Below are 27,762 nucleotides of genomic sequence, written 5' to 3' on the forward strand. Positions count from 1 at the left end.
AAGAAGTACTGGCAAACATTCAGCAGCAACATGTTGCTATCACGAGCCTGGGAACGCGACTGCATGCCAATGCGCGTGCGCACCGCTTGACATTTTGAAGCGGCTCCTCCGGGGTGTTTGAACAGGAAGGCGGACATGTTGGCTAGCTTATGGAAGAAAATTGGGCATCGTCTACTGTTTCCCTTCAACTATAGCAACTAAAATACATCTTACGTCCAGTCCGCAGGTGACAGAGCTGAGGAATAACGCCGTTTTGGACTTGGAAGCTGCCGACAGTCGACGACACCGCAGAAAGGGGCTGCACCAGAACCGTTAAACGGCGTACACACTTGGCGTTTGAACTGAAATTTGCAAGAAGCAGAAGTTTTTTTTCTGCTCCACTTCCACCACTTCTTCTTTTGAGCTGTCAGATTACTTTGTCTCTTTCCCTGCAAAGACCTGGAACAAAATGGGAACAGGCCTGGACTAACTGTGACGCAAAGTGTGTCTACAAAGTGCGATGTTTTAACTGCATGTTTTGTTTGAATGCAACATTTTATTCGAAGTTGTTGTTATCCCGTGTGGCCATCCTGTGGAGGCTGACGAGTCTGTCGCTGCATTGACAATTTTTGCCCACTCAAGTTTGTTTGCCAGCCACGTTGGGAAGTATCTTTCACACCAAAAAAGCCCCAACAAAAAATGTGGCTTTTGTACATCCAGCGGAACCTCCAACGTTTTATCGTATGTGAACCATCCAGGAGAACGATGTGTTTTCTTTAAGTTGACGCGGAAAAGTTGACACGAAGAAAAAAAAGAACATTTGGCTAGCTAGCTGGCTAGCTAGCTATCCGTTGGCTTGCTAACGCTAGCTAGCCTCGCTAGTGTTGAGCTCCTTGTTTTTTTTTGTTCCCAACAAGACATAATCTGGACTTCGTTCAAAGGCGAAGATGTCTTCCAGGGAAAGTATGGAGGCTCGATTTGAGAAGATCGATGCCATGCTGCAGGACCCCAAGTCGGAAATAAACACGGATTGTCTTCTGGTAAGTTTGTAGCTTGTTAGCCGGTTAAGTGGCTAGCGAGCTGGCCTAACTCTGAGCCCAAAGTCTGTACAGCATGTAACACAATAATGCCATATGAGTCATATATGATTGCCATATATGATCTCCTTTAGTATCTTATTTTCTTTAGCTTTAATCAAAACATCCAGTTGTACTGTTATAGTTAAACAAACACTTGCAGGCAAACATGGCTCATGCAAAACTTCCATAAAAAAACAAGCATGATTTTAATATATTGGTGTCAAAATGCCTCGGTAATATCAGCCTGGCACATGCAAGGGTGTCACCTACAGTGGAAAGGCATATAATAGCGTTTGATTGCACATTGGGGAGGAAAAACAAATCACCAGCACTCAATACTACTAACTGATAGTGCTATGTGATGTCATCATAATGCCCGGAAGCTCTGAAGATGTGGTTGCTATTTGGTCTGTTTTATGTCCAAACTTTATTTTAAGTGATTCTCCTTGATGGAACCTACAAGTTGTGTCACTACACCTGTTGAACTGGTCATTGATGTAAATGTAGAAAGATGATTCGCATTTATCCCACTGTGGACAAGTGGAGAAAAAGGACACTTTGAAGTTATGCCTATATTTGGACACTAAAGTATTGCTATGAAGCCACACAATATAACAATGTTTATTACAGAGTAGTCAGTGTACAGCTGGTATAGCAGTATTACTATCCACTGAAAATGAGTCAACACAGCCACTGTTGTCAAAACACACAAAACAAGTGAGTACACCTCAAAGTGAACATACCCAAATTGTGTCCGTGGTGTGGATATTAACCATGAGCACCACTGTTATCCAGCACCGCCATCTTGGGCATGGATTTACCAGACCTACACATGTTGTCACTGGAATCCTCTTCCACTCCTCCATGATGACTTCACTGTTAAGACACGTCACACTCCTCCACCATCTTTCTTTCCTTCCACCTTTTTGGGTTTAGGTCTGGAGGAGACATACTTGTCCACTCCATCACCTTCAACCTTCAGCCTCATCATGTTATGGGGTCATTAGCATGTTGAGGACAAGTTTCCCAAGGGACGGGATCATTCTCTGCTTCACAGTGTCACAGTTCATGTTGGTACTTATCTTTCTCATCAGTGAACACAACTCTCCAGTGTGGGCAGCACTCGTGCATCCCCAAACTGATGCTACGACCACCATGCTTCACTGTATGCAAGACAACAGTTATTTTGCCAGATATGTAGAAAAAAATGGCTATGCTGGTTGTGTGTGTGTATGTGTATATATACACTGCTATACAAGCTGCACCCTGACTCCTCTAAAGTACAGTGTATTTAAGTTTACTTTTTATAATATTGTCTTTTGAGAACAAATGCTGTCCAATAATGCCTGCTGAAATGTGAGGACTGTACTTTCCTTTTTGATGAAACACAGCTATTGTAGTAGATAGTGTACTTTTGTATGGTTGCACTCATGACAAAGGCTTTAATTATGATTGTAGTGAATGCTTACGTAATCTCCTGAGTTATCACAGACAGTACAGGTCAATTCAGATTTTTGTGACCTGTATCTGATTTTTTTCCCATGTCAATGTGGAGAGCACAATTCATTTTTGTCTTCTTCCCCAAAATGCGACTCAAGCTTCATTCAGAAGATCCAAGTCTGATATGCATGCAATGCTACTGCAGTTTGAACGGTTACGTTGCATATACTGTCATCAAAAGGCATGTTTTGCTGTGCTTGGCGAGACTTGTATAAAGGTACTCTCCGATGAAGGCAAAAGCCCTTCTTGTCAACCAAAACATTTTTTTTGAAAAGTGTCAGCAAGTGCCTCAACCAAGCTCCGACATCCAATCCACTCACACTCTCGCAGCAGACGTCACAGCGAGTTCTCCACAAACTGCCATAGCCCAAATTACTGCCCTCTTTGTTCTTAATCTGTTACACAGGATCATTTAGCTAAGAGAATATTGACTCCCATTCCACAAAATCCGCCTGGCATCCTGGAGCCTATCTCGGCTGTCTTCGGGCGAGAGGCGGGGTACACCCTGAACTGGATGCTAGCCAATCACAGGGCACATATAGACAAACAACCATTCACATTCGCATTCATACCTATGGACAATTTGGAGTCGCCAATTAACCTAGCATGTTTTTGGAATGTGGGCGGAAACCGGAGTCCCCCGAGAAAACCCACGCATGCACGGGGAGAACATGCAAATTCCACACAGAGATGTCAGAGCGGGGAATCGAACCCGGTCTCTCTTAGATGTGTGGCCTAACCACTCGTGCACCGTGCAACCAAAACCTAAAACAGATTTTAACATAAAATCCAAATTGAGGATCATGCCCCTGCAGTGTGCACGTAGCCGCAGTGCCATTGACTGTTCATTGACTGGGCTTAATCAGGCTAATAGTGCCAAGCAGAAGGCACCACAGCAACAACCCGCTGCCCCGCTCACTTGTCTTGCCGTATTGGTGTATAGGTGACTGTAGATGGCAGCCCCACTTAGTCTTGGTGACCTCCCTTCTTGTTGCAGACAGAGTCAATTAAACTCATGTAAAAGTGCACACACACATGCATTTTTAATGGCCCAAACGTTGCGGGGACTGCTCCTGCTGGCAGCCTCATACACACAAGCTTGTTGTTCCTTTTTTCCCCCTCCACCCTCACCACAATCTCCCTTGCCTTGATCAATGAATGGCGGCCTTTTCCCTGAGTCCCCCTCCTCTCGTCTCTTGCCACCACGCGACTCCACCCACCGTTTAATAAAATTCCATCCTAATCAAATAACCTCTTGTCTTTTGACTGGGCTCGCTCGCTCTCTCTTAGCACTGGTGTGTCCCAAAGCTCATTCTGCTGGAGAGAGTTGAGACAATGCAGGCAGCTCTGAGGTAGCAGGGTGTGGGCGCCGCTCTCTTAGCCATAAACCAAAATTATGTGCACTGAAGACTCATGTTTCTGACGGCAGCGAAACACGACATTAGGCTCATAAAGCAGCCGGCGTAATAGGTTCCATCAGAATGCTCAATGCAAGTGTTTTAGCCTCCCGTGCTTCTTTACCTCGTCTCTTTTTCTCTTGTTTAGACTTTTCCTCTCATTGCATTTTTCTTGCACCTTACAACTGGACTGTGCCTATCAAGGCCTGGATTGCAACCTTGTCAGTCCTTTATCTTCTAACCCTCCCCCGTCCCTTAAATAAATCCCACATAGATGGGTGGAAGCCTTATCTGGATGGGCTGCCTGCCCCTCCTCAATCACACTCTGGGCACCCTCCTAAAAGAGAGACAGAATTCCTGACATTGTGATGTGAAAGCGCCCTGACATTAGGGCATCTGATCATTGTCCACTTGTTGCTTTTGGAAACAGCTGATAGCTCGCAACGCAGCCTGTTCAGTGGATTGATGTAGCGCATGACGGCAACCTGACAAAGTGAGAAGATTTTAGTCTGTCCTTTTTGTAAAAAATGTACAGTTGTCCCTCGCCATATTGCAGTATCAGTCATTCAAACATATTTATGAATAAATGATGCTGTTTTGTGGTTGAATACAGTCTGTTAGTAAAAAAAAAAAAGCGCATTTGTGTAAATTGTACATGTTTTTTCTCCTAAATTAAGCATTTTCAAGTTAAAAAATTCAACTGAAATACAAATAAGCCATCAACTCTTCCCAGCCATTTTTCAAAAAACAACCCCTTCAGTACTGGCCACTTTTGACTATTTGACTGATCTTTAAAGAAGTAAAAAAAACAGGCTGTTTTTTCCATTCTTTAGTAATCAGCAATAGAACATAGGTTAGTTTCAGGAAAATATCAGTTGCCCAACAGAAAAGGCTTACTGGTTACTGTTAGTACATATTAGCGCATACTATGTTTTTGTTTTACTTTTGTTTACTGGTTACATGAGCGCAATAACAGATTTTTCCACCCAAAATGTTGTTCAAAAAGGCCCATATAAAATAATTCCCCGGACTGTGGAGTGCACCAGTATATTACCTCTATTAGCTCAACAAAATTGTACATATGTAGGCTGCACCTGTCTAAGCATGGGATATTACAGAAACATGTTACACAGAGAGATTTTTTTTTCATGAAATACATTTAATTACAGCAGTCCATATAGAAGGCGTAGTAATTGTACATTTCATTAAACCTACTATAATGTGTGGTGGTGGTGGGCTGCATGGTACTGCCCTCGCTGTGTCCGGCTGCTGCTGTGTCTGCATTTTTAAAAAATCATAACAGAATTAAAAAAATTAGTTATTAACTTAACACTTTTCAACAAAAAGCAGAACATTTCAAAACTGTTAATTTAATGGCAAAGTTGCTTAGAGCCCTTAAAGTGAGTTTAAATTGTTGAGCCTCTTTTTGCTACCTGACCTACTTAGTCCAATAATACTTTGACTATTAATACAAAGTACAACATTTTGTGCTATTTGACACAAACCTACATTAAATTTGATGCCCGTTTTACTGAAAACTAATACATGTGAAATGAATTGTTCAGTCACGTATATATTTTGGCAAAATAACACAATTAACAACATAAAATAAAGCAAATATTTTTGTTACAGAAATGTGTCCTGTATAAAGAGTATAAATGTATAGTCCAGGGTAACGGTACCATAGGTGTACCCAACTTACAGCGTTATTAAATCTGCTCTGACAAAAAGGAAGGAGCGGTGAGCTATTTTATGTCACTGCCAACATTTAATTACAGTTTGTTTATAAATTACATTTCCACTCAGTGTGCTCATTAGTCATGAAATACATGTTTGAATAAAACACTACTAATAGGTGAAACACGTTTTTGGCGGTGCGCTACTATAAAATTTATATATATTTTATATATGTAAATAATTTTCTTTTATCCATTCCCACATAGTATCAGCATTAGGGAGCAAACACAAGGTGAGAGAAAAAGGTTAAAAATACAATTTTTTAAATTATAATTAAAAATTTCTCTCAGAAATAGACGAGAATACAACATTTAGAGATCAGAAAAGTGGAAAAAACACAATGTCCCCTTTAACAGAATATTTAAGCGGTGTGTCAGTTCAAATGTTCTATTTCTGCATCAGAAAGAGGTGGAAAAAATCCAACTAATTGATTAATAGACAAAATAATCGACAATCAATCGGTTATTAAAATAATAGCCCTACCCAGAAGTGTTCCCGTGTGGACAGGGCCTAAGAATTTTAATGATGGGAAATTCTCCAAATTTTAATCGCTACCACGTGAATCTTGATGATCAAATTCCAACACCTTCAGGAGATCGGGTTTCTTTTTTAGTGTTGACCCAAATAAGGATTGTTTGTTTTTCTGCTTTGAGTGCCGCCACTCTTGCATTAGAACTGGTTGTACGTGTACCTCATTTGATTGTTATACTGGCTTCATGACACGTCTTTGATCGTGTTCACATTTGTTTTGCATTCTCTTATCTTTTATCCTGTCTTGATGTTATTTTGACTTTAAAGAGCACATTTATTTTTTTAAATGAGTCATATTAGTTATTAGTTATAAGTCAAGTTCTGAACTGAGGAATGCATTTTTGTCGATGTGTCACTGCAGTAGAAAGCACCTGCTTAAAACCTCCACCATATCCTTTGCAGGATTATGCAAGTAATTACAAACAGCCTGTTTCTTATTCTGGTTTTTGTAAAAGAGTGTAGCATAATCTAAAAACACCCACCACCATCACATATGAGCAAAGATTTATGTAACGCAAGATATTTTTGCATACATTTAGAACACTGACTACACACCTTATTATAGTATGCTTTGGAATGTGGCAAAGTATTGTGAGACACTCTGCAAATTAACTTCCACAATATGACTGGCATAGCTTGTGTGTATATTACCTCCGGGTTAATATCTTTCACAGAAATGTGTTTACTTAAGGTAGTGGATGCTTATTACTTGCACATGCGTATGACAAAGGTTGGATTTGCCAGTGTGAAAATGTTAGTCTCCAAAACTATTTTGCTATGGAAACAGTATTGTGTATTTTCAATAGTCCGTAATTCACAGTCAGATGTTATTGAGATAGTTTGTAATGTTTTTATATGAAGTTGTATGTAGGAATGGTCCAACCGATCAATATCAATTTCCTTAAAATAGTTGACAGCTCTAATGATGAAAGTTGGAGACCCCTGTTTTTAAATGTATTTATTTGTATTCATTTTTATTATTCAAGTTGAGTTGATTTCTATAATAAATATTAGTTTTATGATTTTATTCTGTTAATTTATCTTGAGCTAAAAATAATTATTGAACAGTTTTATTTCCCCTACTTTGTCCTGTGACAAAGTTCTTGGCGGTTTTTGGTATTGAAGGAAGCCATTCCGGCTAGTTGGCTGCGGTCAAAAAGTAAAGCGTTTTGCATCTCAAAACAGTATGTGTTCAGTCGTCAGTCAATTCAATTCTGATCCGTTAACGGTATTGCAGCTGTGAATATCAACTGAAACCGATGGCAGGCTGATATCGGCACAAATCATACAGACTTATTTTGTAGTGTGGGAAAAAAGCTTGATCAAGTTATATTACTCAGAGAACAATAATCAGCAACAATAGCTATGAGAATAACTGACATCTGTGGTATAGTTTAATGTATTATGTAGAAGCGGCTAGGCATTGTTTAGCAGGGTTTGAGATGCTGAATTACTAGTTTAAACCCGACTTTACTCACCACTGAAGGGGTATCTTTTATAGCTAATGATGGCTCCCTTGTTGTCCAGTGAGAATATATCGTCTAACTTTGCTTCAAATGTGCAATTAGTTTGGTCATGTGAAACTTTCCTGGTTCTGTGCCACCATGGGACACTCGTACATGACAAGTTTTGCAACGTCATTTTTGGTATTTAATGGAAAATCTACAAGGCTGACATCACTCCTGCTCTTTGCTGAACACCCCCGAGCACAGGCTGCTGCTGTGAGTATGTGGGCTCTGTCCTATAGATGTGCTTTGGTGGAGTTTGGAATAAACTGCTTGTATCGCAGTGCCAATATCCGACATTTTAGATGAAGGCCAATAATTGATATATGATACTTGCTGTTATATGATATCAATATTGGTCAGGATACACTTAGTGTTCAAAAGAGTAAGACATATTCATATTCATTCATTATATTCAACAGTCACTTTGCAATTGATCTTCTATGGTGAAGTGGAGGCGTGGAAAGGGTGTAACTTGAGGCGGAGTTGCATACGCACACTTCTCAAGGTGGAATTTATGAACCACAAATTGCGTGAATGTGTGCATACGCCACTTTTTATAGGGCATGTAGGAAAGTAATCGTCCTCACTGAAGTGTGCTCTACACACACAGAGCTGTTTCATCCTTGCCACTTTGGTTCCCACTTTACAGCCAATGGCAACAAACCAAAGTTGTCTAATAGCAATCTCCGTGACAGAAAAGATGGACTATGTAGAGCCAGTACAATACCATTTATAGATATTTGTAAAGACTGTGAAACAGGTTGACAGGTAGAGACGTGCAGTGTGTGTTCTTGTGTGTTCTTGTGCGCCTTGTGTGTTTATCCATGTCTATCACTCATTTCTATGTTTTCCTGTATGACTTTTCCGTGTCACTTGTTTCGCTTCTCTTCTCTTTGGTCTGTTTCTGTTCTGTTAAAATACTTTTTAGGTCTGGGTTTGTATTAGACAGCCCACCAGTTGTGTTTGGGTAGTTTTGTGTGTCCGTTCTCACTGTCGTCTGTGTTTAAAGCTGCAACAGTTAAGTGTCCTCTGATTTCAGCCTCTCAGATTATTATTTTTTAATTTCCTTAGTCATCAATGAAAACAAAACTATTATATTTGAGTTTTAGGCGCACAGCTTTGACTGTGGGTAACGGTGATCAACACCCCCAAAAATGTTTTTTTCTGAAACAATTTTTGCGTCGGGCGGCACGGCGGAGGAGTGGCTAGCACGCAGACCTCACAGCTAGGAGACCAGGGTTCAATTCCACCCTCAGCCATCTCTGTGTGGAGTTTACATGTTCTCCCCGTGCATGCGTGGGTTTTCTCCGGGTACTCCGGTTTCCTCCCACATTCCAAAAAACATGCTTGGTTAATTGGCGACTCCAAATTGTCCGTAGGTATGAATGTGCCCTGTGATTGGCTGGCGACCAGTCCAGGGTGTACCCCGCCTCTCTCCCAAAGACAGTTGAGATAGGCTCCAGCATACCCGTGACCCTAGTGAGGATAAGCAGCATAGAAAATGGATGGATGAAGCTATTTGACAAATATTTAGATTTGTCATTATTTTACCTTAATTTAACAGAATATTCATGCGGCAACCTGGTGTTTGTGCCCTTATCTGTCAGTTGCTCTGTCAGTTCCAATCTTGTATTTCTGAATAAGATATGCCTTTATTCGTCCCTCAGTGGGGAAATTTGCAATAAAGAATACAGAGGAGGCAATTAAAAATGTGGTGGTTTTTATGGAATTTGATTCATTGAAAAAGCAATTGACCGATTAATTGGTTATTAAAAACATTAGTTGCAGCCCTTGTTGCATCTCTTTTTGTGTTTGTGCAAACAGGGCAGTGTGGCCTATATGTGCATCTACGTTTAGCATGTGTCGCATTTGTTGGAGGCCCAAACAATTCATCCACTATGTGTGACTTTCAATAGAACTCTCCAAGTATAGAAAACTACCTATTTGTAGTCCCAGTTAGAGACCTTGCCCCATTTTTTTTTTAGTTCAGATTCAGTGCTGTCTGTTGCAAACTGCTCCCTTAAGCCCCTCATGCCTGGGGGGGGAAAACAATTGTCAGAGCAATTTGTCGCTTTGCAGTCCCTCAACTGACCGATGATGTGCAGGAATGCATACTGACATGATAGAGGCTCCCAATAATGGAGCAAATCTTGGCTTGGATTTGCCAAATGAACTTTGAATGGAATAATGTTCAGTCAGATCTACTCTCACTGCGCAGACCCCGTGACCTCAATGTCGAGAAGATAGTCAGAGCTAGCAGTGTGATAAGTTGACTATCTGTGTAGAAACACTTGAGAATGGCATGTTCAGTCAGTGCTCTTCCATGTTGGGAGTAGCCAAATTATATTTGGACGTGACAGCGTCTGTGACGGTGATTCTGTCTGGCCAGGAACTCGTAAGGAAATGGAATGCCCCTGTTTTGCCACCTCGAGTTTCACTGTCACTACGGTTTATCCAGAGTTGTAAGCTATGCAGTTTTTTTAGGCAAGCTGGATTTCCTGTCAGTTGTTATCATCTGCAGTCTGAGAGTGATTAAACTAAAACCTTATGATTTAGGCGGCTCGTTTATGGGATCTGACTTTACCTGAGACAGACAGACAAGTCTGTGCACCGGCTGACATGTGGAAAGCATATTGTCTTGAAGAGGTGGCAGAGAAGGAAGTGACAAGTTGGGCTGGATGCGGAAATGGGATGATGTGGCTGAATCTCTCATGGAAACTTGCACTCAGACTTTTAAATGTCTGGAAAAGAGCTTGCGTTGCGTGTGGATTCTTCCCTCCTGAAGCTTAGAAGAAATAATTACCATATGTAATGTCAACCGCTTAATATTGCATTCTGCGCTGATATTCACATTTTTTACATCTCACTTTAGCACCACATTGCATTTATGGCAAAATTGTGTTTCTTTTGAAACCATCAAACATTTAATCACCCGAAAAGATGTCGCCTCAAGATGTAGAGAATGGAACAGGGGTGTGCTGAAAGCTCTTGGTATGTTTTCCCACAGATGTCTGTGGCCTAGTACTCAATGCTGGTGTAGCGCCAAAATAAAGCTTGGGTCGCTTTCTTTAACATATCAGTATATGGAGTAAAATTATGGAGCAGATTGAGCAAGGAAGTCAAGCAATGTACCAAAATGAGTCACTTTAAGTAACAGTACAGGCATGTTTAAAGGGGAACTGCACTTTTCTTTTTCAATTTTGCCCATCATTCACAATTCTTATATGAAACATGAACACATTTTTATTTTTTTAATTTTTTTGGTGTACATTTATTGATTGACTGAAGCCATTTGAGAAACAAAGATTTTTGTTTTTGAAAACAAAGGTTTTCTTGGGTTATTGAGTCCTTAACTGAGGCAAGTGAGGCCAGCAGTTCTTTGGCTGTTGTTGTGGGGTCTTTTGTGACCTCTTGCATGAGTTGTCGCTGTGCTGTTGGGTTAATTTTGGTTCACTGGCCACTCCTGGGAAGGTTCACCACTGTTCCATGTTTTTGCCATTTGTGGATAATGGCTGTCACTCTTGTTCACTGGAGTCCCAAAGCCTTAGAAATGGGTTCATAACCTTTTCCAGAGTGATAATGGTGGTGACAATATGCGTTACAATTTGAGAGTGTATTTCATTATACGGGTTAAGGTTTGTAGCTTTTCATACAAGACTCTGCTGAATTAAAATTTCATATTGTTTTATGTCATATTGTGATACATCTTTAAAAAATACTGTGATGTATACTAAGGTCCATATGGCCCAACCCTACTGACTGAAACAAATGTCCTTAAAAAAACGAATGATTGTAGTGACACAAGCCCAACCTAAAGACTTTGAACCACTGCTGCTCAAAGTCTTGAGTCTTTGTGTTATTGGGCAATACTCTCCTCGCAAAATACCTGTTTCTTTAGGCAGTTTCTTTGTTTTTTTCCTTCATTTGTTCTCCCACTGGACCCACATACACAGTCCTTTGCTCCCTCCTCTTTTCCGTCGCAGCATTAAAAGCAGTAGTGCTGAGTGAAAACAAGCCTCACTATATGCAACTTTTTTCTCTCCCCTTCTTATTCTCCCCTTCCTTCACTTTTTTTGTTGAGAACTTGTTTGGCCACATACCTAAAATAGCTCTCTGACGTGTACAGTCCTGTTATGGAATGTTACTGTGGCTGTCCAGAGTTCTCTGTGGCAGGAAGTTATGCAAACACACTCTGCCGAGCACAGAGCCTTGTGATTAGGCTCCTGAAGGAGGACTTGGTTCTCCTCTTCTATGCCCCCCCCAATAATCCAAAGTGTACCACATCATGTCATGAGGCTCTTGTTGATATTGTGGCTGCTAACATTGCTAACAAGATCATTTAGAGGTACAGTGGAACCTTGGTTAATGTCAGTAATTAGTTCCAGAAGGTCAGAAACGTACACTAACTGAATCAACATTTCCACAAGAAATAACACAAATAAGTTTTTGTTATACCTCGCCACATTATGGTTTGAATTTTGCAGCTGCACTTTAACACGTTTTTTCCAAAATAAATGTATTCATAAGCCATGCTGTGTGCTTGAATAGGGCTTATTAGTTAAAAAAATGCCAATTGACTAAGCCAATTGACTGACAATTGACTAAATGATGACCGATACAAATATAAAGCATCGATCCCAGACAAGTATTAAAGAGGAGTCAAAGATCCTGTATATGACAGGAGTGCTATGCTGTTTTTAGTACTCAAAATGTTTGTTGCCACCAACCAACTTGTGGTCCAGGCTAATATGACTTGCAGATTTCAATTTGAATAACCCTGTTTTATTTACTAAAATGACATTGTTCCAAAATGGTAAATGCCATAGTGGTCAATTGAAGGTGAAACTCTATACTTGAATCACATCTTGTTTCAAATCCATTTTGGTGCTGTTGTAAGGCAATATCTATCATTGTCCATATACTTGTGGGTTATTTTGCTTGGTGTCGTCCCCACTTTTCCCTATCTTCTCGGGCTCACTTACCCAACCGCCCACTTACCCCTCTTGCTTGTTTTGTCTCCTGGTGTGGGGGGTATGAGCCTGATCTCCGGTGTGGAGCTATTTAAATGGCTTCCTTGTTTTGTCTGAGCCGCTGGTGCACAGCGGCATCACTGGTTCACTTCTGTCTTTAAGTCACTTGCAGGCTACCAAAATGCAAGATAGTAAGCCCAGATATGACAAATAGTTAGTGAAATGTATGCATTTGTCAACGTAGCAGGATGTAGTGCTCCCAAGTGTTGGTGTGCCTACTGTATCTCGTTTCAGTCATTCTGGATTATGGAAGATTAGACTAAATCCTGCCTGTGACATTTATGGTCATGACTCGTCTGAGACAGGATAGCCCTCTTTTTTTATTTGTGGTGGCCCAAATTATTTCTTTGTTTGTAGTGAGATTGTTCCTAATTATTGTCAGGAAGTGTTGATGTGGGAACAGCTTCTGTAATTCCTCTGTGTTGCAACTCGCTGTTTTACAGTTCACACTGACTGTAATGGCTATTGAGAGCCGCCACCCTGCTAAAATGTACTTAGTTGCTGCTTCACATGCTTTAATTGGAAAATCAAGCCTTGAGTCGTTTTGTTTCCCAATTAACCAGCCACATGATTTTTAATGCATGCATCTATTAAATGTTTTCTTCCACCTAGTCACGGGTGTCAACATTTTTGGGCCATCATACGAGATGACAAATTCCACTGACTGGATTCCATGTCCTTTAGGCACTTTTGCTGAATTCTGTTTTTAAACATGAGTTGCTTTAGATGTATTGTTAAGTGATGGTCTTGTAATAATAATAACCATTTAATCAAGAACTGTATTCTCTGAGTTTGTGATGAACCTTTCTCTTCTCCCCCGCAGGACGGTCTGGATGCGCTTGTGTACGACCTGGACTTTCCTGCCCTGAGGAAAAACAAGAGTATTGACAACTTCTTGAATAGATGTGAGTAGTCCTGGTCATGCTTTTTTTCTATTAACCACTGATGCTTATATATGTGTACAAGCCTAGGGCTCAGAAAAGAAGGCTGTTTTGGGGTCACTGCTTTTGTGCAGGCTTGGACACAATAGGTGTCTGCTGCTTAGTGTCCCCAACAAAGGGGCTTTCATAAATGGCTGGTGACCCACATGATGCCAGGGATGGCGTGGTGGTGGTGGGGGACTCATAATATTATAACTATATATTAGTATATTAACTGACCTGCCTTTGCTTAACTCCTTCATTTGTAACCATCTTGTCGTGTATATATATATAGGATGATTTTATACTGTGGTATACCTTGAAATTGGTAACCGGTCCATGCCTACTTGAGAACAATGTATGGCGGAAAAATACATTACATGTAGCTCAAGCATAGCTACATTACTGTCAACACTGGACGGTTGCAACCATCATTAAGGATATAGATTGTATGGTAACAGCTACCCGGACATTGTCAGAGTGGCGAGGAGGCAGTCAATCAACAATCTCTTTAATGCCAAAACAAAAGAGGCTACTGTCGGCTGCACCACACCAAAACAACATTGGCGGTCCTCCTGTACACACACACACACACACACACACACACACACACACGCCTTTACCACAAGACTTAAAGGGTAATGTCCATCTGATGCCCTTGTGACTATTTTATGAACTCCTATTTGAATATTAAACTAAGATTCTGTAAGCCCTCAGGCAAAAACTGCTATTAGCCATACCATCAGTGCTTCTTACGCCAGCACAGTTCTATGCAGCCGAGTGTACTGACGGCATCATTCATGGATATGGACTAATGGACTGGTCTTATGAAGCACTGGACTCGGCAGCAGCTGTGTTGCCTAAGGGGTGGCTTTCTTCTATTAACTCCCTTCCTCTTCTTTCCTCACTTATCACATTAGTGTGATTGGTGTATTCAATGCTGTTTTGGCCTTACTGGAAATACCTTTCATTCAACACCACACACACATTGAATGTATTTCCTGTAACACATTCTCAGCATGTTGGTGTTTACCTGCTGGGATTTCACAAACGACGGGAAATGAGTCATTTTAATATATTTTTATATAATGACCGAGACCTTTGTTTTTATATGTATAACGCTCGGATACCTTGCAGCCCAATTTCCATTCATTGCAAGCTGAGACTTATAAAAACGACTATTCTTCAGCCAACTTGGCTCTACAGTACAAGGCGTTTCTCCTCTTGCAGCTAGCATTTTAGCATTGTAAATACATGTCTGCCAGTTTCCCCCATTCTGCTTGATGCCAGCATTTTTTTTTTTCATTTCTGTTGATGCCAATCTTTGCTTCTTTTTCCCAGATAAAGATACTATTAGTAAAATTCGGGACCTGCGTATGAAAGCGGAAGACTATGAAGTGGTCAAGGTCATTGGGAGAGGTGCATTTGGGGAAGTGCAGCTGGTAGGTTTGGACTACATCGTACTTAAAATCTGCCGGTTATGTTCTGAGCTGACGTTTTTGCCCATCCATAATGTCACTATTATCTGCACCAGGTGAGACACAAAGCCACAAGCAAAGTGTACGCCATGAAGCTGCTGAGTAAGTTTGAGATGATCAAAAGGTCGGACTCTGCTTTCTTCTGGGAGGAGAGAGACATCATGGCCTTTGCCGACAGCTCCTGGGTGGTCCAGGTAGGTCCGACTTGTACCAGCGTCATGGATTTACTGTATACACCTTCATACTCTCTAATACACACTTTTTCATCCTCTTTGCAGCTATTTTTTGCATTTCAAGACGATCGCTACCTCTACATGGTGATGGAGTACATGCCAGGCGGAGACTTAGTCAACCTGATGAGCAATTACGACGTGCCGGAGAAGTGGGCTCGCTTTTACACAGCAGAAGTGGTGCTGGCTCTGGATGGTATCCACGCCATGGGCTTCATTCACAGGTAACAGCTCAGTCACTGTATTGTGTGAATGCGTGTCATTGCATTGACTATTAATACGGCCTTTCTTTGCTGATTGGCTGAGAGAAATGACATGATTCCACTACCTTTATAGGGATGCAAGTCGCTTTCATTCTTTCTATAAAGAGTTACTGTTGGGAAAATTGAACTTAATTTTCTCAAGAAGGTCTTGTGAAAGGTATTTTATTTTTTTTAACCTTTGCAGGGACGTAAAGCCTGATAACATGTTGCTGGACAAAGCAGGCCACTTAAAACTGGCAGATTTTGGGACCTGCATGAAAATGAACAAGGTACTGCATTTGGTGTCTTTCATCATTCATAAACGTTTTACACATCTTTTATGTGGGGGGTTGTGGTATTAAAAGAGTGATGTAATCTTTTTAGGATGGTATGGTACGATGCGACACAGCAGTGGGAACGCCGGACTACATTTCGCCGGAGGTACTGAAATCCCAAGGAGGGGACGGCTATTATGGCAGAGAGTGCGACTGGTGGTCAGTGGGAGTGTTCCTGTACGAAATGCTAGTTGGTAAGTCTTTCTGTGCCTCTTAGTAGTTATTAACATAAATAAATATTGTGAAGTCTTGGTGTCTAACATCAAATACACTACTTATAAAAAGTTAGTATTGTTTGCCTTCATTTTAAAATATAACAATATTTTAAAGTCACCTGTTGTGAAATTCAGCTTCCTCTTAGAGGACAAGTTGTGCAAAGTGGTCAAATTATAACCTGCGTAGGTCCCTCATTTATGGTGGTTAATTGGTTCCAGACCCTACCACGATAAGTGAAATTCCATGAAGTAGGATTCAATCTTATAAGTGGAATGTTATTGTAGCCACAGCATAGAAAATCTTTTTAGGACTTCGTAAATATGTTTTTTTCAAACATTTATATTTGAAATATACATATTAGAGTCCTGTAGACATGAAGTAACACCCCTAAACTCAACTATACACTCACATACTATCTTTTGTTGTTTTCGCCACATTGCACAGGCTACAGGATTACAGCATAGACATAATATATTTACACTCTCCAATTTACTCATTCCAAGCCTCAGTGTTATAAAAGGAGTGGGGTCTTCACACTGCAGACTACATTACCTAATATCATGTCTCATCAATATAACATTACTGACGCCTAGTGACCAGTACGCTACACATGTCACTTGTTTTGCAATAGCCATAGAATACAATTTTCGGTGTGCCTTGGAAAAAACAGTCGGAATCGTCTAAAATGGCTGGTACTGAAGTGGTTGTCTTTTGAAAAATGGCTGGGATTGAATGAGTACATACATTTTTTGAAGACCACAATTGAGCGAGGGATCGATGTGAGGTATAGACGCGATTGGAGTAAGTGGATTTTGGAATTTCACCAAAAATCCCCATATCCCTAACTTGTGCATAGTGTTTAATAGCTCTGCTTTGTATAAAGACCTCACTCGCTGTCGATTGTCCTCAGGCGACACGCCGTTTTACGCTGACTCGCTGGTCGGCACCTACAGCAAAATTATGAACCATAAGAATGCTCTGACCTTCCCCGATGACAGCGACATCTCCAACGACGCCAAGAACCTTATCTGTGCCTTCTTGACGGACAGGTAACATCGCAGCAGGACTCTAGAGTGTTCTGTGACTAATTTTGGACAAATGAAGTGTGTTTTTTTTCCCCCCTCATTCAACAGGGACATCCGCCTTGGTAGGAATGGTGTCGATGAAATCAAGAGGCATCCTTTCTTCAAGAATGATCAGTGGACATGGGAGAACATTAGAGAAAGTAAGAGCTGTGTGTACACTGTTCGTTTAATTGGCTTGCCATTAATATTGATAATTCCAGCTCAGACTGATCCTTGGCAGCACTAAGGCCAACAAAGCACAGGCAATACGTTAATGCTCCTGGACTGACACCAGAGCAAGCAAGGCGGGCAGGCAGAGATTAGAAATGTGGCAAATCCTGCAGCTATATTTTGCTCTTAACCGGGTTTATATTTTAATACGTAACTCGGCTAAAGTCAGCACTTTAGTGTGGGCCACTGCTGCACTTCCAAAAGCCTGACCCGGGCTCCGCTCGCTGGCAGCTTTCTTCTCATTCTCAAGGGGATTTTTATCGAGATGTGTGTTCCTGAACAATGTTGTACTGCACTGAAAAAAACAACAACTTGTTAAATCTTAGCTCATGTACCTTCATGAAATAAAACATGGTACATGCACTATATATATTTTTTCTTTCCATCCTCCTAAACCCTCTGTTTTTGTCTCATGCAGCGGCAGCCCCTGTGGTGCCTGAGCTGAGCAGCGACATTGACACCAGTAACTTTGATGACATAGAAGAGGACCGTGGTGAAGAAGAGACATTCCCAATACCAAAGGCCTTTGTGGGCAACCAGCTCCCCTTTGTGGGCTTCACTTACTACAGCAATCAGCAGTAAGTTCACCAGAAACAGCCTTTGGTGTTTATTATCTCCTCTTGCATTGCTGAATTAACACTTGTTTTGTTTTGCAGTCTTTTGCGCAGCTCTACTGCAGCCACAAAGACAAGTGACAAGCGTAGCAGTTCAAAAAAGGAGGACAAAAGTCATGTGAGTTGTCCGTCCACACTTGTGACCTCTTGTACTCCCAAATAGAACATAGCGTGATTTATTTCTGCTATTTTCTGTTTAGCTGGAGAACTTGCAGAAAAGAGTCTACCAGCTGGAGGAGCAGCTTCACAGTGAGATGCAGCAGAAGGATGAGTTGGAACAGAAATGCAGGCATGCAATCAGAATATTTCTCATCCATTATGGCTAATATGGCTAATTGCCAACCCGCTGATGTTTTTGTAATTGTGCTTTGCCTCAGGACCTCCAACACCAAGATTGAAAAGATTATGAAAGAACTGGATGAAGAGGTTAAATCATGCTGCTTGTTTTCTCAGTGTGCTTTTCGTCAGCTCATTTTCACAAGATTAGCGACTTTGTATTTGTAATTGGACACCGCGATTTGTTTCCTTTCTATCTCATCATAGCTGCACTTTGTTTTCCACAGGCAAACTTGAGGAAAAGCGTGGAGGCAAGCATGTCTCTGCTGGAGAAGGACAAGATCATGCTGCAGCACAGATTCACAGAGTCCCAAAGAAAAGCTGATCAAGAGGCAGAAAAAAGACGCAATTTGGAAAATGAAGGTGAAGGCAGGGGAAAGTGCATTATGGAGATGTAATGTAGTTGGCATTTGAATCTTAACATTATTCATCCCCATCATCATATTGTGTCCTCTCTCTAGTGTCCACTTTAAAGGAGCAACTTGAAGACATGAGGAAGATTAGCCAGAACTCGCAGGCTTCAAATGACAAGATTGCACAGTTGCAGAGTCAGGTATTGCACCGCATCCTTGAAGGAGTTTTCCTGCAACATTTGAGTGCTGATAGTCAAAACTGTCAGAAAAAACATGTTTAAAATGTTGTTTTAGTTGGAAGAGGCCAACGACTTGCTCCGGGCAGAGTCGGACACTGCGGCGAGGCTGAGGAAGAACCACACCGAGATGGCAAAGTCCATGAGCCAGCTGGAGAGCTTGAACCGGGAGCTACAGGAGAGGAGTCGCGCTGCTGATGGGGAAAAGGCGCAGTTGGACAAGGAGCTCCTGCTTCTTCAGAGCACATTGGACTCTGAGAGGAGGAACTACAGCCTGGGCTCAGAGGAGATCCGGGACCTGCAAGGTGACCCACTGTGGAAATTACTCTGTTAACTTGTGGTACATGGTGACTTCTCTTGATGATATTTAATACTCTTGTAGCAAGGATGGCAGGACTTCAGGAGGACAACAAAAACTTAAAGCTCACCGTCTCCAAAGTGGAGGCAGAGCGCAAACAGGCCCAGGAGAGAAGCAATAACTTGGAGAAGGTAAACAAGCACCACATCAAGTACAGTGGACCCTGTAGTTGAATACATTCCTGTGCCTTGGGGAAGCATGACAGAAAATAATTGAGAACTGCTGATGTAAATTACTACTTTTTCTTAAAAATGACCATAGGGTCTCAAATTTTATGCCAACAAAAGCGGGCGACCATGTAGATTGACTTAGACGGGTTCCACTGCAGAACATTCATAGAATTGTTCCAAATTTGTAATTTCTGAATTTGATTGTGTTTCTCCACCTCGTAGGATAAGAACAACCTGGAGATAGACCTGAACTACAAACTAAAGACCATGCAGCAACGTCTGGAGCAGGAGCAGACTGAACACGGGGTGACACGTGCACAGTTGACTGACAAGTACGAGTCCATCGAAGAGGCCAAATCGGCAGCCATGAATGGTATGACGATCCTAGTGTCGTTATCATTTTCATATGAGGTGGTTCCTTTTCGCTAAATATACTTTTATCACTGTCCCTCAGCTGTCCAGGTGAAGATGTCAGAAGAGAATGGAGCAAGGATGCGAGCAGAGAGTCGCGTGGTGGAGGTGGAGAAGCAGTGCTCCATGTTGGAGTTTGACCTCAAGCAGTCCGTGCAGAAGATGGAACAGCTGATGAAGCAGAAGGAAAGGCTGGAGGATGACGTGAGTGAATGCTCTCTCGACATGGCTCTTTTAATAAGTTGATTTGAGAAAAGTGCTACATCTTTCTGGTTCAGCTGAAGAATCTGAGGATACAAGTGGAGCAGGAGTCCAGCAAGCGTGTCCTCGCCCAGAATGAGCTGAAGACCCGAATGCAGGAGGTCGATCGGCTACGGTGTTCAGAGAAGCAACTCAAACAGGAGATCAACACGGCGCTGGAAAGCAAACGCTCGCTGGAGTTTCAACTGGCGCAGCTGACAAAGTGAGTGCTCCTAAAGTTTGTTGTCAAATTAGTTGAGAATTCAGTTTATTTACATCTTTTTATATTCTGTTTATACTGCCCTGGCTTTAATGCTCTTTGCAAGTCAAGCTGTCAATTGCCCATTTTTTCCAAATAAATGCTATTATTCTGTTTAACGTGAAACACCACTAAAGCTGATCTGCAACAGCATTCATTCCATCAGGATTAGACTTTTTAATCTGAGTGGAGCTACTCAATTGCTAATCCCTTAGCTGCTTTGTGATGCCAGCCTTGATGTGACTGTGGCTCACTAATTTAGTTGTGTTAATGTGTTCCCAGACAATACAGAGGCAACGAAGGACAGATGAGGGAGCTGCAGGACCAGCTTGAGGCTGAACAGTATTTTTCTGTGAGTGTCTGCTCCCTCCCACCACTTATTTCTGCGTGGAAAAACCACAAACTGAGCTGTCTCTCCCTGTCTCTCACCGCTTCTCTGTCTCTCTTTTCACTCAGACGCTTTACAAAACTCAGGTTAAAGAGCTGAAAGAGGAAATAGAGGAAAGGAACCGGCAGGTACAAGAAACTCATAAAAAAGTGCAGGAGCTGTGCAGTGAAAGGTAAAGACGTCACTCTTATGCTTGGAAACGCTCCCTGATGGTAGTGGAGTAATAAATATTGATTGGTTCGTTCTTGTGCAAAGGGAGTCCCTGTCTGCTCAGCTGGATCTGACCGTGACAAAGGCGGAGTCGGAACAGCTGGCCCGGGCACTTCAGGAGGAGCAGTACTTTGAGCTCAGTCAAGAGAGCAAGAAGACGGTCACGAGACACAAGCAGGAGATTTTAGACAAGGAGGCGACTATTGCAAGAGTAAGCAAACCTGAGTGTTTTTATACTGTGGAAAAGGTGATTTTTACATTTTAATTTCCTTTCAGCTTGAGGATTCCTATAAAACTCTGACCAAAGATGTGGAGAATCTCACCAAAGAGAAGGCAGAGTTAAATGAGAAGCTAAGCTCTCAGGAGGAAGGTACTTTTCTTTTCTTATTACCTTAATCTTTTGTAGTTGTTTTGTCTCCATGAATTGGCTTTTTCTTTTAGAGTATGCAGCTCAGAAGGAGGAGATTGCAAATACAATTAAAGCCAACTATGAGAAGATCCTCAACACAGAGCGCACTCTGAAGACCCAGGTAAGGCTCTACCTTACTGGGTCACCTGCAGTCACTCGCATACTCCCAACACGTTTGCTGACCTTGCTCCTTCAGGCGGTGAACAAGCTGGCCGAGATAATGAACCGAAAGGACATGAAGCTGGACCAGAAGAAAAAGGGCAGCACTGCTGACCTGCGGAAGAAGGAGAAGGAGAACCGAAAGCTGCAGCTGGAGCTCAACCAGGAGAAGGAGAAGTTTAACCACATGGCCATCAAGTATCAGAAGGAGCTGAGTGAGATGCAGGCGGTAAGTTCATATTTTGACCCCGGCTAAATGGAAATGGAACGTTCTACCAGATTGACCATGACACTGTTGTGTCGTACATTTTTAAAATGCATTTGAATGTGGTTAGATGGCTCACACTCTCCCTGATACCAATAGCAACTGGCAGAGGAGTGCACGTACCGCAACGAGCTTCAGATGCAGCTGGACAGCAAGGAGAGTGACATTGAGCAGCTGCGGGAGAAACTCAACGATCTGCAACAGCGCATGGACAATTCCAGCATCACCAGCCTGCTGACAGATGAGACAGATAGCAACATCGCAGGTATAGACGCAGTGACAAGCTACCTGCCTCTTAGTGCTGCTAATATAAGAAGTGTCATAGATATTGTTTGCAATAACAATTCAGACCTTATCTAGCCTCTTTTACACACAGATTTTGAAAAAAAATGGTGCAGCAGAGCAACAGAAGATCGGGCATTGAAATGGCTATAGTCACAACTGCAACTGCATTACACAGTGACAGGGCATCACACAATCATAGTTTGAATGTTTAAAGTTGGCAAACGGTGAAATCACTTTCAACACAACAGGGTGGGATGTGAAACTTTACACCCTGGTTTTCCCTGACATAGGTGACTTCAATACAGGTGGTCCTCAGTTTATGGTGTTGAGAGTTTTGGTGTTTTGTGTTTATATATACACTCCCATGAATGAAAAATAGAAATTTGGTCCATATAGATATACGACAAGTACTTTGTTGCAGCAGAAGAATACACTGCACAGTCACACTACTCTCAACAATGCACTTTTGCAGCCATCGTTACTGATAAAAATAAAATTTTAATGTCATTTTAATTTGGATTCTGGAAGGTTGAAGAGGAGACGACCGGTCAATAAAAACAAAACAGGCTACTGTAAGCGCGCCAAAACAATATCAGCAAATTCAACCATTATCTCTGCATGCACCTGTCCTCCTACCTCACATGTGCACCATCACAGCTGTTAGAAAATCACAAAATGAAGACTAAACATAACTGCCAGGTCGCTACAGTATATTTTTGATACATCCTTTTGATAGTAACAGTAATAACAAGGCAGAATAGTGGTCTTATTATTGAGATAGAAAGATATTTTAACTATTTTTTGGATTGTATTACATTTAACTCATATAGTGTTCATTCAATTAAAACAGTTAATGTTAATAATCCCAATATGCTTTCCAATATCATGATGACATACAGGTCTAATTGGTAATGACAGCTCATATGTTAAATCATTCTCTTTCTATTTCCCCCTCATGTCTAGTCCTTGCTCTTCCGCTCTTTGTAACTTCTCCTATTCCTTTCCCTCTGTGAGTAACCGAGCGGACGAGTTCCTTTTTGCCTGGCCTGTGCTGCAACTGCTGTTCTGTTGTGTTTTTTGGTTTCCCACGTCTAGTTTTGGGGACACTTTTGATTGACGCCTGATAGTAAAATACATTCTGACCACCAAGCTAAAATAGGTGGGATGTTCCTTTTTAAGTGATAAAGACCGGCACCCATCAGTAAAGTCACCCTGATATTAAGTTCTCCTCAGTATCTTAGACAGCTACCTGGATGAGGCTTGCTGCTGTTCATTTTTTTTAAATCAATTGCACTGTGTGTTTCACGCGCTTAACAATATTTTGTTTGCATGCTTGAGCAGAAATGTTGCTTGGACTGGAGGATCTATATCACATTGTCACATTTAGCAACTAATTCAGCTGCATGCACTTATTTAAAATATGATTTTAACACTTTACCACAGGAGTGATCAAGCCAGTCAAGTGAAATTGTATGCTAATAATAACAAAACTAGCCTTTGTTGCCATGCTGTATTTATGAAGGACTCACTCAATGTCTCATGGAGAATGAAGCATCATCATAGTGTCCTAACGCTTCTTGACACCTCTTCTCAGGCTAAAAGCTCAAGGCTGACCATCACCTGATGGTTCACTCGCTGTGACCTTTTGTTTTGGTTTATTTTCTTCCCCACTGGTTGGATGTATTCTCTGCATGCCCCCCGCTTCAACTTCACCCCCAATCCACAATTTTGCCAAACTCCTAATTACGCTGGAATTTCTCTTTCATACAGAATCCAGACTGGAGGGCTGGCTGTCCATTCCTAACCGCACCAATATTAAGCGATACGGATGGAAGAAGCAGGTATTTATTATATGGCCTCAGTCCTGTCACTCTCCTGCTCTAATTGTTTCAATGTTGTTTTGCAGTATGTTGTGGTAAGCAGCAAGAAGATCTTGTTCTACAATGATGAGCAAGATAAAGAGCAGTCCAACCCTTCTATGGTACTAGATATCGAGTGAGTATTTTTTTTTGTCAATGAATTGGAAGGATACATGTTAGTTACAACCATGTGTGCAGTGTTCTGTTTACATGCTGATTGTGCGCCTTCTCCCTGCAGCAAACTGTTCCACGTGAGACCAGTGACACAAGGAGACGTGTACCGAGCTGAGACTGAAGAGATTCCCAGAATATTCCAGGTTGTAGGCTTTTCTTATATACAGTCAGTTGTCAACCTGGTCTCTCGCTCCATGACATAACCACGGTCTCCTTTTCAGATCCTGTACGCCAATGAGGGCGAGTGCAGGAAAGAGGCAGACATCGAGGCGGTCCCCCAGGGAGACAAGGCCAACTGTCTCCCACACAAAGGCCACGAGTTTATCCCCACCTTATATCACTTCCCTTCCAACTGTGAGGCCTGCTCCAAGCCGCTGTGGCACGTTTTCAAGCCGCCACCGGCCCTTGAGTGCCGCCGCTGCCATGTCAAGTGCCACAAGGACCACCTGGACAAGAAGGAGGATGTCATCGCTCCTTGCAAAGGTAAGGTGAGCAGGTTTTGACTGACTTTCATGGTCCTGAAACTGAATGCTTTGGGGGTTTCTCACAGTTAACTACGACGTGACCTCTGCCCGGGACATGCTCCTGCTGGCCTTGACCCAAGACGAGCAGAAGAAGTGGATTGGCCATCTTGGAAAGAAGATACCCAAAACCCCTCCCACCACGTTTTCGAGAGCCTCACCTCGATCCATGTCCACTCGCCCCGGGCCCAACCAGTCCTTCCGCAAAAACCCTAAAAGCAATACAGCAAAACTGAGGTAACTTTTGGACCTATTTTTAGATATTTCCCAGATGAATCCACTTTTATGAGCATGATAAATATGTATAGAAAGTACACTATGTTCCCTAATGGTACCAATATTGGACACAAACCAGAATATTTTGATGTATTTCCCCATGTAGTTATTAAGGCTGTTTTGACACCCCATGCAGAGAGTAGGGATAAAGTAGGGTTTTATAGGGATCAACACATTTTATTTGCACAAATAAATATCTATATATTATATTACAATATGAATATTTCCAATAATAGTGAAACATTATATAACTAATGTTAATTACATCCACACATTATAGGAGTGTGTATTTGAGCTGTGACATTTATTCTAATACTCACTCTTGATTAATTGGGGTATGGCGTCTAATAGAGTGGAGGTTTAACTACCCTGTATGTTGGGAAATAATACATTCTACTATCAAAATGAGTAATTGCGGCTAGAGAAAATGTAAAATATATCAATACAATATCCATGATTAATTTTTGCTATTGATCATGATGGCTGATCATTACATTGGGGAGGAAATAATACCATACCATTGAAACACCACCAAAATAAATAGCTAGAAAAAATGGATTTCGTCAATGTCCATAATAGCTTTATGCTATTATTCCTGATCATGATGAGTTCAGGGATTTGAATGATCAGGCTCTAGCTCTATTGTATTGCGCTAGATGCTATGACATAAATTGTTTATATGTATGCATTGGATCAGCGTGTGCTGGGCTGTGATGCGCTGGCCTGTCAGTCACATGACCTGCTGTCTGTCTCCTGTGTTGTAGCAGAGCGCAGTCCAGCCTCCACGCAGCAGACACAACATCCAGCACTTGTTGACAGGAGATGCTTCGTCAGAAAAGTGTGGATGTCTTTTATAGCGTTACTTATTTATTATTATTAACTGGGTGTTTCTAACACGAGACACTTGGTGGCTGGCTGTTTGGTTGTCACGTGGGATTCTTCTCTGGCTAATATTTTGTTTGGATCCATGACTAACTTACTGTGAAACACACCAATGGGTTTTCTTATGTCACCTTTGCAGTGATATGCAAAGAGATGTTCAGGGTGTCGCATTTGTCACGTTTCCTCTCGTACGGGCTACTAACCAAGCTCAAGGTATTTGTGTTGTCTCTCTTTCACTGGACACATGTCTTTGTTTCTTTCAGCTAACCGTCTCAACCGTTGGATTTGTTGTTTCTGGACTATTCCTATACTTTCCCTCCCTCCCCTCCTTCCTCATGCATTGTGTTGAGCACCGTATTAGCAAATAAGCAAGACACAAAGGCGTGATGGACTTTGAGAGAGGCCTGAATAACCCACCCAACCCCAACATCCTGCAAGTCCATCACTGTCTCGCAGCTCTACATTTCTACCAGAAGAGGGCCCCATCGTCCTGAAAGCCAAACTTGAATGAAACGTCAAGCTGGACAGGACAGCGGAGACAGTCTTTTTGAAATACCTGACACTTGTGGTGGACAGTTGGACAGAAAGGGGTGTTTGCTGGGACTTTAAGGTACTGTCATCCAGGGATTACAGTGATTGTATCTCAGGGGTGGACAAATGGAATAACACGCCTGACAAGATCCTGGCGTTAAATGCAAACTAACTTCCGTTCAACAAACATGACTGATGCCTTCATCTATAATTCTCTCTCTGGCCTTTTTAAAAAATTTGTACCACTCTCCAAGTCAAGTTTTTCAGATTTGGAACAGAGTATTTGGGACGTGAGTATTATTAGATGTTTTTTGCGTGAGGAGCATGTAAGATCATTTAAATCTATGCATTATTTTATTCTAATTATTTTTATTGCTCCAAGCCATAAATAAGGAAGCTTCCATTGTAATGGCATATAGGAGTCCTAAAACTTCCATCACTTTTTGTTTATTTGGTACATTGTCTTGTGATATGTATTTTTTTTCATGTTTTTTTTTTTTGTAATGTATTGCCTTACATTGACTCATAGATAAATGGTTCAAAAAGGAAAGCGTTAAGTTAACAAATGTAAAACTGCACTGTTTGAATTGTAAATTATTTGAAGAAGACTAAACAGGTGTAGCATTTGACCCACCTAGTGCCTTATTAGCCTTTCGGATATTGATTTTACTGCCATATCTTTTTTTTTTTCTCCCCTCGTCCAAAACGAAACAAATCATAACGCTTCCATCTTGTTACTTTTTTTTTTTAACTGCCATACATGTGTGGTTTTATTGTAATTTGCTTTCTCTGGTTTGAGTATATAAAATATATATATATTAGATTACCTCGTTTTGGACACATCGCAATGAAATTATATAATTATAAAAAGGCCCAAGACTCCATTCATATCATGATTAGGGGATGGTGTACTTAAAAAGAAGCCACATTGTCTTTATTAACACGCTAAGGTCCTGTTAATGCAAAACACCCCCTCTGTGTAAATAATGAAAGAGAGAGACATATGGATTATGGGATTTACCTCCACATGAAAAAAAACCTTTTTGTTCAGTTAAAAGAGAAGAAAAAAAGCACTGGAACTCTGATCTACTCTGGTCTTGGATAATTAAGTTGCATGGTTTATTTGCATTGGAGTCCGCACTGATGGATATGTCAATAAACATATCTTTATCATTCACTGTAGACTCATAGTTTCCATATATGTTCAAAAAATATGAGGTCCTTAAGCGTTCTGTATCTTATTAGTTTTTAATGTATTTTTAAATATATATTGTATTTTTTTACATTAAATAGTATTTCCAGTCTTAATTTGGTTTTGAATGCTGTCATTAAATGAACACTGACCAGCA

General features: G+C 41.3%; 1 protein-coding gene across 3 annotated transcripts; it reads left to right on the forward strand.

Annotated features, from left to right (window-relative positions):
• The first annotated feature begins 7 nt into the window (after nucleotides 1-7).
• On the forward strand, nucleotides 8-27,590 carry rock1 (Rho-associated, coiled-coil containing protein kinase 1). Of its 3 annotated transcripts, none has more exons than XM_058069176.2 (33): nucleotides 11-1,019; nucleotides 13,585-13,666; nucleotides 15,023-15,123; nucleotides 15,216-15,353; nucleotides 15,438-15,613; nucleotides 15,837-15,921; nucleotides 16,016-16,160; nucleotides 17,093-17,231; nucleotides 17,316-17,407; nucleotides 17,896-18,055; nucleotides 18,134-18,209; nucleotides 18,292-18,380; nucleotides 18,469-18,517; nucleotides 18,655-18,790; nucleotides 18,889-18,980; nucleotides 19,075-19,321; nucleotides 19,399-19,505; nucleotides 19,767-19,917; nucleotides 19,999-20,159; nucleotides 20,234-20,418; nucleotides 20,737-20,806; nucleotides 20,911-21,014; nucleotides 21,098-21,263; nucleotides 21,329-21,422; nucleotides 21,494-21,582; nucleotides 21,658-21,849; nucleotides 21,985-22,150; nucleotides 23,941-24,011; nucleotides 24,077-24,165; nucleotides 24,268-24,346; nucleotides 24,425-24,686; nucleotides 24,754-24,961; nucleotides 25,765-27,590. In XM_058069176.2, the coding sequence occupies exons 1-33, from the start codon at nucleotides 927-929 to the stop codon at nucleotides 25,814-25,816; spliced, it is 4,146 nt and encodes a 1,381-aa protein (XP_057925159.2). In that variant the 5' UTR covers nucleotides 11-926; the 3' UTR covers nucleotides 25,817-27,590. The 3 variants fall into 3 exon arrangements, with proteins under 3 accessions (XP_078647630.1, XP_057925159.2, XP_057925160.2); XM_058069177.2 differs by having other exon boundaries at nucleotides 13-1,019; nucleotides 26,146-27,590; XM_078791504.1 differs by lacking the exons at nucleotides 23,941-24,011; nucleotides 24,077-24,165; nucleotides 24,268-24,346; ... (1 more) ...; nucleotides 24,754-24,961; nucleotides 25,765-27,590 and adding an exon at nucleotides 23,134-23,198 and having other exon boundaries at nucleotides 8-1,019.
• Nucleotides 27,591-27,762: the final 172 nt, after the last annotated feature.

This window comes from Doryrhamphus excisus, linkage group LG6 (genome assembly GCF_037039965.1).
Source record: "Doryrhamphus excisus strain RoL-2023G ecotype Guam linkage group LG6, RoL_Dexc_Guam_v1.1, whole genome shotgun sequence".
In the NCBI taxonomy this organism is placed as follows: domain Eukaryota; kingdom Metazoa; phylum Chordata; class Actinopteri; order Syngnathiformes; family Syngnathidae; genus Doryrhamphus; species Doryrhamphus excisus.